Consider the following 12745-nt stretch of genomic DNA (forward strand, 5'->3'; position numbering starts at 1 on the left):
AAAATATTTAAAGATAGTAAAAATAAATAAAAACACACAATATTTTAAATTCATAAAAAATATTATGTGTGTATAAATTTACACCTAATACATTTATTTAATAAAATCTTTTTACCAAATTTCAGACAATAACAGTATAATATGATTTCTACTTAACACACATCTACTACATGATTAGAAGCCCCATATAATTATTACATTATATATTACTTTTTTTTTATTGTGGTGATACATCATATTAAAATTTGTGACCATTAAAGGCTAACACACACATTAAAATATAAATTAAATCTTATAAAGAAATCGTATAATTACTGTAAAAATCAACAAATTACATGTAATCCAACTTAAAAAATAACAAAAAAAACAAAACAAAACTGAGGTTTTTAGGTTCTAGTTCTGAAATATCCACTAATGTAATTAAATGTTTAACATTGATAGATTAAATTTATCTTCTTTAACTCCGATGCCAATCCATTGTATATCTCAATTAATTTCAAGTGCATTAATACTTAATTAGCATAACCAAGCCTTTCTTTAAGACGAAAATATACTTTAAGAGTTGGTCGCAAAATTGTCAGAATCATCACTAACAAGACCAATACTAAACATGTATATCTCAATAATTCTCCAAATGTCCACCATTTTGAAAAGTTGCCTAAAATTATAGTTATTACACCTAAACATAATGTTATGAGGCCTACAGATGCATGCAATATTTTAGTATATATGGGAGCCAGAAAATCTTTCAATTTAAGACTATACAGAGCGCCAAGACCACCAATGCTCGTAAAAAATGCAAATATTATAGCAGCAAGCCCAAATTTAGCATGTAAAGATACAAAATGAGGTTTATCATTAATAATTTTATTTGTTAGAATTATAATAAAACCTGTTAGAATAAATGTTACAGCCATCAATTGCAATACCCAATGTCTGGCACTGCGTAAACGGATGGGCATCCACTCGGTAGCAAAGTCACCAGGTGTCACTGCATTCACAGCAGTACACATAAATATTAGCCACTGTAAATAACGAAAATAATAAGGCAAACTAATAAGATAGGAAAAAATTATAGCAACTTGAAACTTACCCCTATGGACATGAATATCGGGTGAAAGGAGAATAAATATACTCCATCTCTAAAACAACAATAAATAATAATGCCATTAAATAATAATGCGCATACATTATTAGTTAAATTCATATAGCTTGGTTTTGCGTTGCCGCTCGGAGGTACAAGTTGCGATGTTTCTGTAGTGCCGTCCGTAGATGGCATATTAGATTTTATTTAATTTAAATGGCTGTCAGGCGAAAAATTTGTACAATGGTTTATAATAAAACTTGCGACAATACTCGTACAAAAATCAATAATTTGATAAAATGTATTCGTTGCCTGTGCCTTAATTACGTGCACTTTATGTAAATATGTATTTATTTTATAAACTTAAATCGTATGTATTTTTTGTACGAAATAGGAATGATTAAAAATATTTTTTAAAGGGGAAATATTTAAATAAACTTGAACGTCACGACCACAGATCAAACAGTCACGGCGGCGCAGACAGCTGACAGCTGTGTCATGTGTGCTTCATTAACATTTAAAAGACAACGAGCAATGAACATAGATAATTCTTAGAAAAAAAATATGCCTTAGAAATTACATAATATATATGCAGAAAATTATCCGCAATGTTTGAAACTCAACACCGAGACTGGAAAATTAAGCCGATATCCAAACAAATTGTTCTTACCAAGGCCCAACTTAAATTTGTACAAAAAAAAGTTCCATATATAGGCTTTCAGATATTTAATAAAATTCTATAGGAATTACAGAGAATCCCTGTTCTAGGATGTAAAAACAAAATAATTATACAAGACATTGTAATAATATAAGCAGAACACATACATTGTATGTTATTTAAAGTAATAACATGATTGTTGCATAGAATAAATGTGTAATAACTTTGTATACCATGTTTCATGCAAAAAATAAATGCCTCTTAGAATAGAAAACGTAAACTAAACGTAAAATAATATGCAATAATAATTTTCCATAAGAACACATTTATTTAAATGTGTAATGAATAAGTTATCTACTAATTTGGTAGGTCTCATTTGTAATGGTCATACTAGTTCTCTTTAACTTTTATGCTGTCTCTTTTGTATGCGTTGGAATGACAAGGGATAGAATATATTCCGAGCAAGTTGTGACTTGTTCACACGAACAAGTTGCTTTGTTTTTTTTTTATTATCACCCAAACTTTTCAGTTTTGTATTCGCTCATCCTCCGTCGGGGATTAATGTGCTGTTTTCGATTAAGTGATAGCTGAGTGTTCAGTGTTGGATTTAAAGTGCATTTAAATAAATAAACTGATGTATTATTATTATTATAACTCTAGAACTAGCTGTGAAAATAAGAAATTATTGTGATTTGGTACCTTTTGGACCCTTAAAGTTATAAAATGCGGTAAGTAAACTTTTTAATTATTTTATTTATGAAATGAAATTAATAATTGAATACTTGTGTATTTAGATATATTTATTTAGTAGAGACGTAAAAAAAAGCCAGAATAAATAGCATCGAACGTGAATCAGCTGTAAAAATAATAACAGTATGATAAAAAAATTAATTAAAAAAAAATCATTTTAATTAATATTTTTCTGGTATCTACTTTCGTTATGTAGATACATAATTTAAAAAAATGTTCCAATAAAAAGGGGAATCTTTTACTTATAAGTAATGCTGCATTAATTGTTTTTTCAAATCACAAATTTTATTTTTAAGCTATAATGTATTCTTTATTTAATTCTATTCAACAAATTTTAAATAATTTATATTCTTATGTTGCACTTGCTGGAGCATGTGGGTTCATTCTCATGCTACCCATGCTAAAAGTAGCCTAAATGTAATCCAAACACCTAATCAGCTGATCTTTCAAACTTTTATTTTTAATATCAGGAAGATTCTTTTGATAACGCACTTTATTTAGGTTCACCTGTATGTTTTTGTTTGTACAGCTGACTATTATAAAACTATATTTTGATCAACTTTTTATGGATCTAATTCAAACCTTCTAAACTTAATCAAAAGTTGGTGACAAAACAAGATAAACAATTTGAAAATTGTTTTTGGGTTAGGTAGTCCATTTATTTAGAAAATTCACATGGCCAATCAAATATAATCAGTAAGAGTAGTAAGAGTAGTAATATGTCACATCACATATAATCAGTAAGAGCCAAGAATCAATGAAAATGTAAAAATGTGAAAAAGTTGTATTTTAATTTTAAAAATGTAACGATAATTTTCGCAGATATTGGATACTTGTGTTTATTTATATGTCTTGAGTGTTTTTTTTATAAATTGAAAAGTTCTTGTCAAATATCCTCCCTCCTATTCATAATAAAAAAGTTCTTACCAAGGAAATAAATAAAACCTTAATACATTGTATACAGACAGGGTATGAGGTCACTTGGGTGATATCTGGGTTGGAGCCTGGAAGAGCATCTAGTGAAATATAAATTCTTCATAGTATTCAAAATTTTATCATGAAGTGTTTAATCAAATACTAAATATATAAGAATGTCTTTTTTTGGTATAAATATATTGATTGTTTTTCAAGCAGCTATAAATATTTGACAAAAAATGTGAATATGTAAAGTGACTGGTAAACATTTTTTACATGTCCGAAAAACAATTTGTTTACAAAACTAATGTAACATTTGCTGCCTTGTACTTCTTACTACTACCTTGTACCATCAAACAAGGAACCATTGTATATCACCTGCTAGTTACACCTAACTCTTAGATTGTCTTTGTCAGAATAAGGTATAGTGTTACTGTTACTTCCTCAATATTACGAAAATAAAAACATCTTAATGTTTAAAAAACTTTTGTTTCAAGATGCAATAAATAGTATTTTCTTAGCATCTAACAACAACGAAGGTGAGGATGCACAATTAACGACAAACATATTATCAAGGCAAAGACATAAGGAGAGAATTTTCTTTAATGAAATTAAAAGAATTTGTTATCATCCCACTTATCAATATATGTATTAATTTCCAAAACTAAATTTCCGTTATATCGCGCGACATGATAAAGAGTAGCCTGTAGTCTTTCCCAAAGTCTAAACTATTTGTCAAAATTGGTTAAGTGGTTTAAGTGTGAAAGAATCTTACAAGTTTGACAATTAGGAACTTTCATATTATCTTTCATCCCCTGTTTCAACCCCATCTACCCCGTTTTTCGCGATAAAAAGTATCCTATGTCTTTTTTTTAGTTCTATCTTCATACCAAATTTCATCAAAATCGGTTGAGAGGTTTAGGGGTGAAAGCGTAACAGACAAACAGAATTACTTTCACATTTATAATATTAGTTGGGATTTGCGATGAAAATGGAACAATAGATCTACACTCTAATACAAATACGGAGGTCACAAAAGACAGGTTTTGATGTTTCAGATACTCAGAAAATCTTTTAGTTTGCAATTTCACGATTAATTAACAATTAGCCACGATATTGTGGTTATATCTTAAACAAATTATTACATTGCAATACTAAACAAGATTGCGTCACATAATATAATCCTTCCCATTCTTGTTCCCTTCAACCTGCGCACGCGGCTAACGACATTTTAACTTTTTTATTTTGCTCCCATTCGTGATCCCCGTGCTAGGTACGCGCAGGATGACTCATTCGAAATGTTTACCGGCCACCGCAGGCTAGCCGATAAATAATGGCATCCAAACCGGACTCTGTACCTTTCTTTGCTTATAAGATACGTATAATATATTAATAGATATGTATGGACAGATTTATATATTTATTTACTAAAATTAATAACAAAAAGTTAATTTCCCTGTAATGTACCTGGAGGGAAGATACTCCCTGTCACGTCTACTCCAGATTCTAATAAAAAAATTACCGAATGAAAACAACTTCCTATCAAATAGAAAGAATCTCTCAAATCGGTTCAAAATGATATCTTCATCATATTACCACATTAACATTTGATTATATGAGTATTTGAATAAACTGCGATGAACCCACGATTATTATAAATGTATCGTGGCCTCCTATCAATCTATCATATGCCAAGATATTATGAGAAGACGATAATAAATAATATATTTATTATTATGTTCAGTAAATGACTTAAACCAGTAACACATCTGCTTAATTTACACGTGATACTATAGATTGGTATAACCTAAGTTAAACGTGTTTTTAGGAAGCTGTAATTTCATTACTTAATATTCTTTAATATATTGAGTTTTGGCCTCCCACAATGTTGACGATTCCAATAATAATATATACCTACTACACGCCAAGGTTATACACTACGCGAGATTTTATGAGTGTACATTTTCATTATAACGTTGGTGTTGTATATACTGTATAGCTCTATATATAGCTCTCGATTCTCGAACAATACCTACTCGTAGAGTATCTTCAAGCTCGCCGTCTCCGAATAATATTTCGATTAGGTTATTTTTATTAAAAGTGAGATTTATATAAATTTTGGAATTTAATTTTTAGTTTTATAGCATTGAAATGCTTTATATGCTTTGCATTTCAATGCAAAAAAACTAAACATTAAATGAGATTTATATGTTTGTTTTTAATATAAAGGAACTTTGGGTTATAGATTTCTAATAAATGGGCGATAATTAATATATTTTAATAATTGTTTTTAGCGTTATACTTATTAGCCTATGACAAGTATTATCCCGTATTACAATCCTACTAATATTATAAATGCGAAAGTTTGTATTTGTATGTGTTTGTTGCTGTTTCACGCAAAAACTGCTGAACCGATTGCAATGAAATTTGGTAAGTAGACAGCTGGACAACTGGAATAACATATAGGCAACTTTTTATCCCGTTATTACTATGGGATACGGACTTATAACGGGTGAAACCGCGGGACGCAGTACGGATAAATGACAAATTATTGTATAAAGCACCTGTCGTAGTTTTGAATTATATGTATTGTCTGTATTCCTGTACTACCAGTATAGTGTTCCATACATTCAGTAACGGAAATATAAAAATATTGTATTTTTTTTTTTTTTTTTTTTTTATGTCACAGTCGGCAATGGAGCTGGTGGGTCGCCTGATGGTAAGCGCTACCACCGCCCATGAACATTTATAGAGGCATTAATAATATATAATTAATTTACATTAATAATCTTCATAAAGTCATTAGTTCAACATAAAATATCACAACGTACGAAATTCTGCACTAAAATCGAGTACGAATTCCTCTTAACTACTAAAAGCCTAAATCTCGTTTATATATGTCACAAGTATAGTTATATCATAGTCATAAAAAATTTAAATACAAAAATAGTTTTAATATAGAGTTTCTAAAAATCGGTTGAAAGTAACCGAACCATTATAGGTATATATATGGAAAGTAGGTAAGTACAAATTTATAAGGACATTGAGATGAATTCTTTTTTTAATCTCATATATAAAATTCCCGTGTCACAATGTTAGTTACCAAACCCCTTCGAAATGGCTGGGCCGATTCTTATGAAATTTTGTGTGCATATTGGGTGTGTCTGAGAATCGTTCAACATCCACTTTTCATACCCCTAAATGATAAGAGTAAGGCAGAACAGCGTTTGCCTGGTCGGCTAGTATTATAGAGATACCAGTGATATTTGTGATACATCCTGATTATAAATGTGTCATTACTGTTATAACATAATTAAATGTAATTATGTATATATAATAACTAGCTGTCCGCCCCGGCTTTGCTCGGGGTACATATATAGCCTATGTCACTCAGTGAAGTGCAACTTTAGCTTTCTAATGGTGAAATAATTTTTAAAATCGGTTCAGTAGTATTTGAGTTTATCCATTACAAAAAAACAAACAAACAAACAAAAATACAAAGTCTTCCTCTTTATAATATAAGTGTAAATGTAAGTAGTTTATCACCATAAATACGATTTTTATAAGAGCGTATCAATGCCTTCTTTAAAAATCAATCCAGGTAGCTTTAATATATAATATTATCTCGATCGTCAAGAACGCCGGGACACAAGTTACCGATTGTTTATGACATGTTTTAACTTGCCCTAAATGTGTAGCATGCAGCTATTATTCCAGGGATTAGTATTGAAATGTCTTTTGTTTTGATTAGATGGTGCCACAAAAAATACAGAAGAATCAGAAACGAAACCATTTAGCGGCAATAATGGAATTGGGGTATGTATTTGTAGCCTTATAATTGTGTATGACTAAGTACTATGCATTTGAGTATTAATGAATAATTCGCTGATTATTGTGTAGTGTATTGATCAGTATGAAGACCTGTGAAGTTATTGGCTAAACTTAGTGTATGTAAACTGAAAGTGCCAGTAGCTTTTATCTGAACCGATTGCATCACCGACGGTTTTAGTAGATCTCACATAAAGGACACGTGTGGATTTAGTATAAATTAAAATAGTGCAGTGAATAAGCAGATCATCGACTCGTGGTTAGGCCTACTCTGACGCATGACCGCAGCATATGCCTCTCTCTCCTGTTTCAAAGATCGTTGTTTTGCACACCTCCTTTTAGTAACAGCTCCTGTTTTCTTTGTAGCAAATCGTTCAACCATCTTCGTTTATCGTAAACACAGCTTAATGCAATTGCCGTCAATTAAAATATGTATCGTAAATAGAAATGTTAAAATAATCTTTAGACTTGCACTGATTGAATAGTTTGTGTTGAAGCAAAGACTTTAAAATATTATATATTTTTCGTGCACTTTTTTTTATAAGTATTGCTACAGCTCAATTTTTTTGTTCTATAATTAACTGTGAAATCCTAATGTATCCGTAGATAGGTATAATAATGGACAGATAATGAGAATGGTATTGGAGATCACGCCACTTTATCAATATCGTCCTGCGATGCGTCAGCGCCAACCGGTGCGCAAACACCGTGAATCGAGATCTTATATCATGTGCACATAAAGGATATATTATATTTTTTTCATTCCTTTCGTTTGATCACGAGTCAGACGCACAATACTTATTTTAATTACGACGTAGCAGAAGGTTAATACGCTGACGCTAAATATATTATGATAAAACAATCGCCATTATATAAATATTATTATAAGAATTAATTGCAGTTATTTTATTCTATACACATAGTGTAATGTGTTATATTCTATGTATGTATATAAATAAAATGTTTATTTTTTACCCATCTCAATATTTTTAGTTAAACTGTTCGATTATATTCTAAAACAAACTTATTCCAAAGACATATTTAGTATTTTTGTGATTACATTTAAAATTTAAATGTTCCAAATGGTTGACAATAAACTTAGTACTTACATAGTATATGCTTTGAAATAAAAAGAAGAATGATACCAAGAATGTAGGTAACAATATACCTACTAAATTAATTGCTTGCCTACCTACTTCGTTTTATTTCATATGTACTTCAAATTAAATTTTTTGACAAAGTGCTTATGTAGTTTGTCACTAAATACGCCTTATCTTTATGTTAACATTTACAAAATAATTTTTTTTATAATCGTTAATGCTTTCTTTCGTGTGAAATTAGTCGTACATCCTATTATTAATATTAGAAATGCGAAAGTTTGTAAGTATGGATGTATGGATGTTTGTTACTCTTTCACGTAAAAACTACTGAACCAATTGCAATGAAATTTGGTACGTAGACAGCTGGATAACTGGAATAACATATAGGCAACTTAATATTCCGATATTCCTACGGGATACGGCCTTACGCGGGTGAAACCGCGGCGCACAGCTAGTATTACATACGTCCCGATTAATTCTCGACTAATATATTTCAATAAATCTCAGATTTATTTCTCACAATGTTATATTTGTTTCAGGGCCTTCGTGACCTGTCTGGTCACTTCGTCCTTGTACAGGATGGCACTCGCTCAACCGATCGAGTGTGATAGCGACGATCAATGTGAGAAAGGATTCTACTGCGTCACCGAGGCCTTCGCTTGCAGAAAATGTCTCAGTTGTGATCAACTGAAACGAGAACCACCGCTCGGCTCACCACCTTGTATCAAGTCTGTAGCACAGTGTGGATCATGCTTTAAAGGGTATTATTTTTAATACATCTTAAGTTATCTTAGATTTTTCTATATATTAGGTAGCTTGAATAATACACCTGCTCCCCAATCTCGTGTTTATTTATATTCACTATACTTCATAACATTTAAATATGGATATAAATTACGGATGAAACACAGCAGATTTCATTCTTTATTCACATTATATCACTCGTAAAATAATCAGTGCAACAATGCACGCATTTTCATTTTAATTACAGCGTAAACAAACGATGAGTCACGTCGTTATCTCGGTATAACAAATTAGCACAATATTGTATGTTTGCAGGTTAGTGGCGGATTTGAGGGGGGACGTGAACTCGGCTTGTGTGTTGCCGGACTCCCGCGGGCACGATGCGCTGCCGGCCTATGTGTGGGTGGCAGTCAGCTTTGGATTACTCTTGTTCGTTATCCTGGCTGTTCTTCTCGTGATCTATGTCTTCCGGAATATGTACACGTTCAGAATATTGGCCTGTGAGTATGCACTTTGAATCGCTCAATGTTGACATTGACCTTTTTGTGAAAACCAGTGACCTACTTATTATGCGGTTGAAGTCTAAAAAATATGTTTTATTGTTAATGATGAGTAATGGTATGTGGTCAAATGTGTATTAGTAAATATATGTGGTTAATTAATGAAATACGCGCAATCATTTGTAACTAACCCCATTGAAATTTTGATGGAAATATGTTACGTAAATTATGTTTAATCCCAAAAAAGGATTAATTATTACTTTTGTAATATTATATTCAGTTTGTATATGTTGCTGCATACTTAGTATTTTTTAAATCCGTTTAAACCATCAGGTCCATTCTACAGATATTTTTATACTTAATACATCTACTGATATAGGCTTTTTCCCGCGGTCATACATATCAGTCCTATGAACCTTTCTTTTGACTATGCGGGCGAAGAGTATTATTGTTATATTATTTCTATTAAAGACATGTTTGTAAAAACAATTGTACAATTCCCAGCGACCCGCACGTCCGTGCAGTCCCCATACAACGGGAACGGCGCGCACGCGAGCGCGCCCGAGCCGCCGCCGCCGTACAACGCGCAGTACACGCCCGTGCGCCCTTCCTCGCCGCCCGCTGAATCCGCTAATGATGGTATGACTATGTTCCATCTTTCCGCCCTATCATATCATTTAATTATAATTAACTTAATTATTAATAGCCTTTTTTTTAAATTTTCTATGAGCATTATCAAGGTTCACTTTAATCTGTTTGCCAACTTTAATTAAAATTTCCAATATCGGTAAATATGGATTATTGTTTGTGATATTATTTTTACGGGTAAAGGTAGAGTAAATGTTCAAAGCATACTTAAATTGATGAGCTGAAGTTTTATTGGAATTGATATTTTATGTTTTTTATGAGAAGAAATTTCGCCAATAAGAATATCGCTTTCCAGGTATTCTTGTTAATGTAGTTTATGTAAAAGATTTTCTATTACAATAGTTTTTAAGAATTTTCTTGGCATTATTTGACCAAAGATTCAACATAATAGACTGATATAAATACTGTTTTTTTTTTTAATTTATTTAGAGGGCTTTTAAACTATTGTTTATGTCAGCCCCAATAAATACTGTTATAGTCAAACAAAGACCTTTTTGTTTTGATGCAATATCTAATATGTTTGTAGGAAGTAAGGATCATTGATTGACTGAATCTTATCTCAAAATGAATGACCTTGCGGTTTTCCTCGACGCATAGCCTTTACACAGGATAATAAACTGATTATGTATTGTCGGAATGAAAGTGAATCATATCGCCTCTGACGCAGTTCGAAGCTGCATAATTTACATTTTTAATGAACCTAAACGAGTTTGTGAGATTGGGATGTAAAGTTATAAAAGTAAATATTTCCTCGGAATATGTTTGTAAACTTTTATTTTACATGTATCTAACTTATGCAGTACGGTAAATGATTATCTATGCGAAACCAATCTAATGAATAACTTGCAATACATATAGTTGTTGTGATATTTTATTTTAAACATACAATTACATTTGTTAATTCATTAATACTTGTGATCTCGAGCTGTCTAAAGATCTCTGACAAACAGACACTTAATTAGAAAGAGATACTAAATAGGGGTTTTATTCTGTTCAGAACAACTGCCGATTTAAAAAAGTATTGTGTCAAAAGTGGGGCTTCGTGAAGCGTGCGCCTGCTAGGAGGACAAAGAGACAGACAGACAGACAAAAGTATACATTCTCATGAAATACAGAAAAAATAGTCATTTAGTGAATTGTGTTCAGAGTTATGGGGCTTCGCGAAGCGGGCGCCGGCCAGCGGGCGGCGCGGCGAGCGCGAGTCGGCCGGCAGCCAGGCGGCGCGCGTGTTCAACAACCCCAGCTACGTGCGCGGACCGCACCTCACCAACTTGCCGCTTAGGTACGTGCTTACTTGTATTTACGTGCTTTTATTAGCTACACCCTTAGTTTTGTATGTAAATGACTCTTTAAAATTCGATTTTGACGTAGTTGAATTTATAATGCAGGGATTGGGACAGAATTTTTTACTCACTTGTGGTATCAATAAATAAAGTAAATGTTAAAGCTATGTTATGACGATTCAAAAGTGCTTCTATAAGATGTCTTATTGAATAAATGAATATTTGAAGTTTCAAAATTGATTTTAAACAATTACATCAAGAAAATCATTTATAAATTAATATACATATTGAAAACGTTACAGCTACGACGCGGGCGGAGCGGGCGAGAGCGAGGAGGAGCGCGGCGGCGCGCACGACGAGGACACCATGGAGAGCACGTGGACGCCCGAGCCCGATGCGCATGCGCACACGTGAGTACATTTATATCATATTTTACGTACATATACATGTATGAGGGACACATTCATTTTCGTTTTAGCTTATTCTGTGTTATGCGAGCTGTTGTCAATAATCATATATATGCAGTTTTTAAATGTATCGGTCTATACAAAAAAATATAGCCTATATTATTTATGTAATGTAAGTACAAAGGTTATTAGAAATGAAAAGGGGCTGTGTTGAATATTAGTATGATCTTAATAAGAATGTACTGCGATTCTTCAGAACTTCCTAATTGTGGTAGGCAGTTGATAACAAATCACAGCCAGTCACAAAGACTATTAACAAAGCATGGGTCGAACATTGAAACAACAACGTGCGAACACGATTGCACAATTCATACGAATGCCGAATGCGTCCCCGTTGCAAAGCAAGGCCATATTTTGTAGGATTCGACATCTAAACAAGCGACAGGAAAAAGTGACAGCTATATGATAATAACTCATCCAAAAAATATTAAACCATACAATTTTTTACTTGAGTGCATCATATCTAATATATAAAATTCTCGTGTCACAGTTTTCGTTGCCAAACTCCTCCGAAACGGCTTGACCGATTCTTATGAAATTTTGTGTGCATGTTGAGTATGTCTGAGAATCGGCCAACATCTATTTTTTACACCTCTAAATGATAAGAGTAAGGCAAAACAGCGTTTGCCGGGTCAGCTAGTAAATAGATATCTAACAGTCACCGACAACGAAACATTGCTTTGTTCGAGTCTAATTAGATGGTATAGAGATATCTTATCACATTATGATAATATTCTTACAATCAGTAAACATAAATGGATTGAAACA

General features: G+C 32.2%; 2 protein-coding genes across 3 annotated transcripts; one reads left to right on the forward strand and one right to left on the reverse strand.

Moving 5' to 3' along the window:
* Nucleotides 1–6: 6 nt before the first annotated feature.
* LOC119833620 (cytochrome b561 domain-containing protein 2-like) lies at nt 7–1578 on the reverse strand. The gene is made up of 2 exons (XM_038357712.1): nt 1094–1578; nt 7–1025 (listed from the first exon to the last, which is right to left on the reverse strand). The coding sequence occupies exons 1-2, from the start codon at nt 1277–1279 to the stop codon at nt 513–515; spliced, it is 699 nt and encodes a 232-aa protein (XP_038213640.1). The 5' UTR covers nt 1280–1578; the 3' UTR covers nt 7–512.
* Nucleotides 1579–2222: 644 nt separating this feature from the next.
* Nucleotides 2223–12088, forward strand: LOC119833444. 2 transcript variants are annotated; one of them, XM_038357445.1, is made up of 7 exons: nt 2224–2470; nt 7159–7223; nt 8875–9096; nt 9395–9579; nt 10084–10218; nt 11374–11509; nt 11813–12086. In XM_038357445.1, the coding sequence occupies exons 2-7, from the start codon at nt 7159–7161 to the stop codon at nt 11922–11924; spliced, it is 855 nt and encodes a 284-aa protein (XP_038213373.1). In that variant the 5' UTR covers nt 2224–2470; the 3' UTR covers nt 11925–12086. The 2 variants fall into 2 exon arrangements, with proteins under 2 accessions (XP_038213374.1, XP_038213373.1); XM_038357446.1 differs by lacking the exon at nt 7159–7223 and having other exon boundaries at nt 2223–2470; nt 11813–12088.
* The last annotated feature ends 657 nt before the right edge of the window (nt 12089–12745 follow it).

The sequence above is a fragment of the Zerene cesonia genome, chromosome 17 (genome assembly GCF_012273895.1).
Source record: "Zerene cesonia ecotype Mississippi chromosome 17, Zerene_cesonia_1.1, whole genome shotgun sequence".
Taxonomy (NCBI): Eukaryota; Metazoa; Arthropoda; class Insecta; order Lepidoptera; family Pieridae; genus Zerene; species Zerene cesonia.

Bases quoted from the DNA above. Each gene is read 5' to 3' on its own strand.
- LOC119833444 (XM_038357445.1), top strand. From the start codon at position 7,159: ATGGTGCCACAAAAAATACAGAAGAATCAGAAACGAAACCATTTAGCG. The intron at 9,580-10,083 runs GTGAGTATGCAC...TACAATTCCCAG, and splicing joins CACGTTCAGAATATTGGCCT to CGACCCGCACGTCCGTGCAG. The intron at 11,510-11,812 runs GTACGTGCTTAC...AAAACGTTACAG, and splicing joins CTCACCAACTTGCCGCTTAG to CTACGACGCGGGCGGAGCGG.
- LOC119833620 (XM_038357712.1), bottom strand. From the start codon at position 1,279: ATGCCATCTACGGACGGCACTACAGAAACATCGCAACTTGTACCTCCG. The intron at 1,026-1,093 runs GTAAGTTTCAAG...CGTTATTTACAG, and splicing joins CGATATTCATGTCCATAGGG to TGGCTAATATTTATGTGTAC.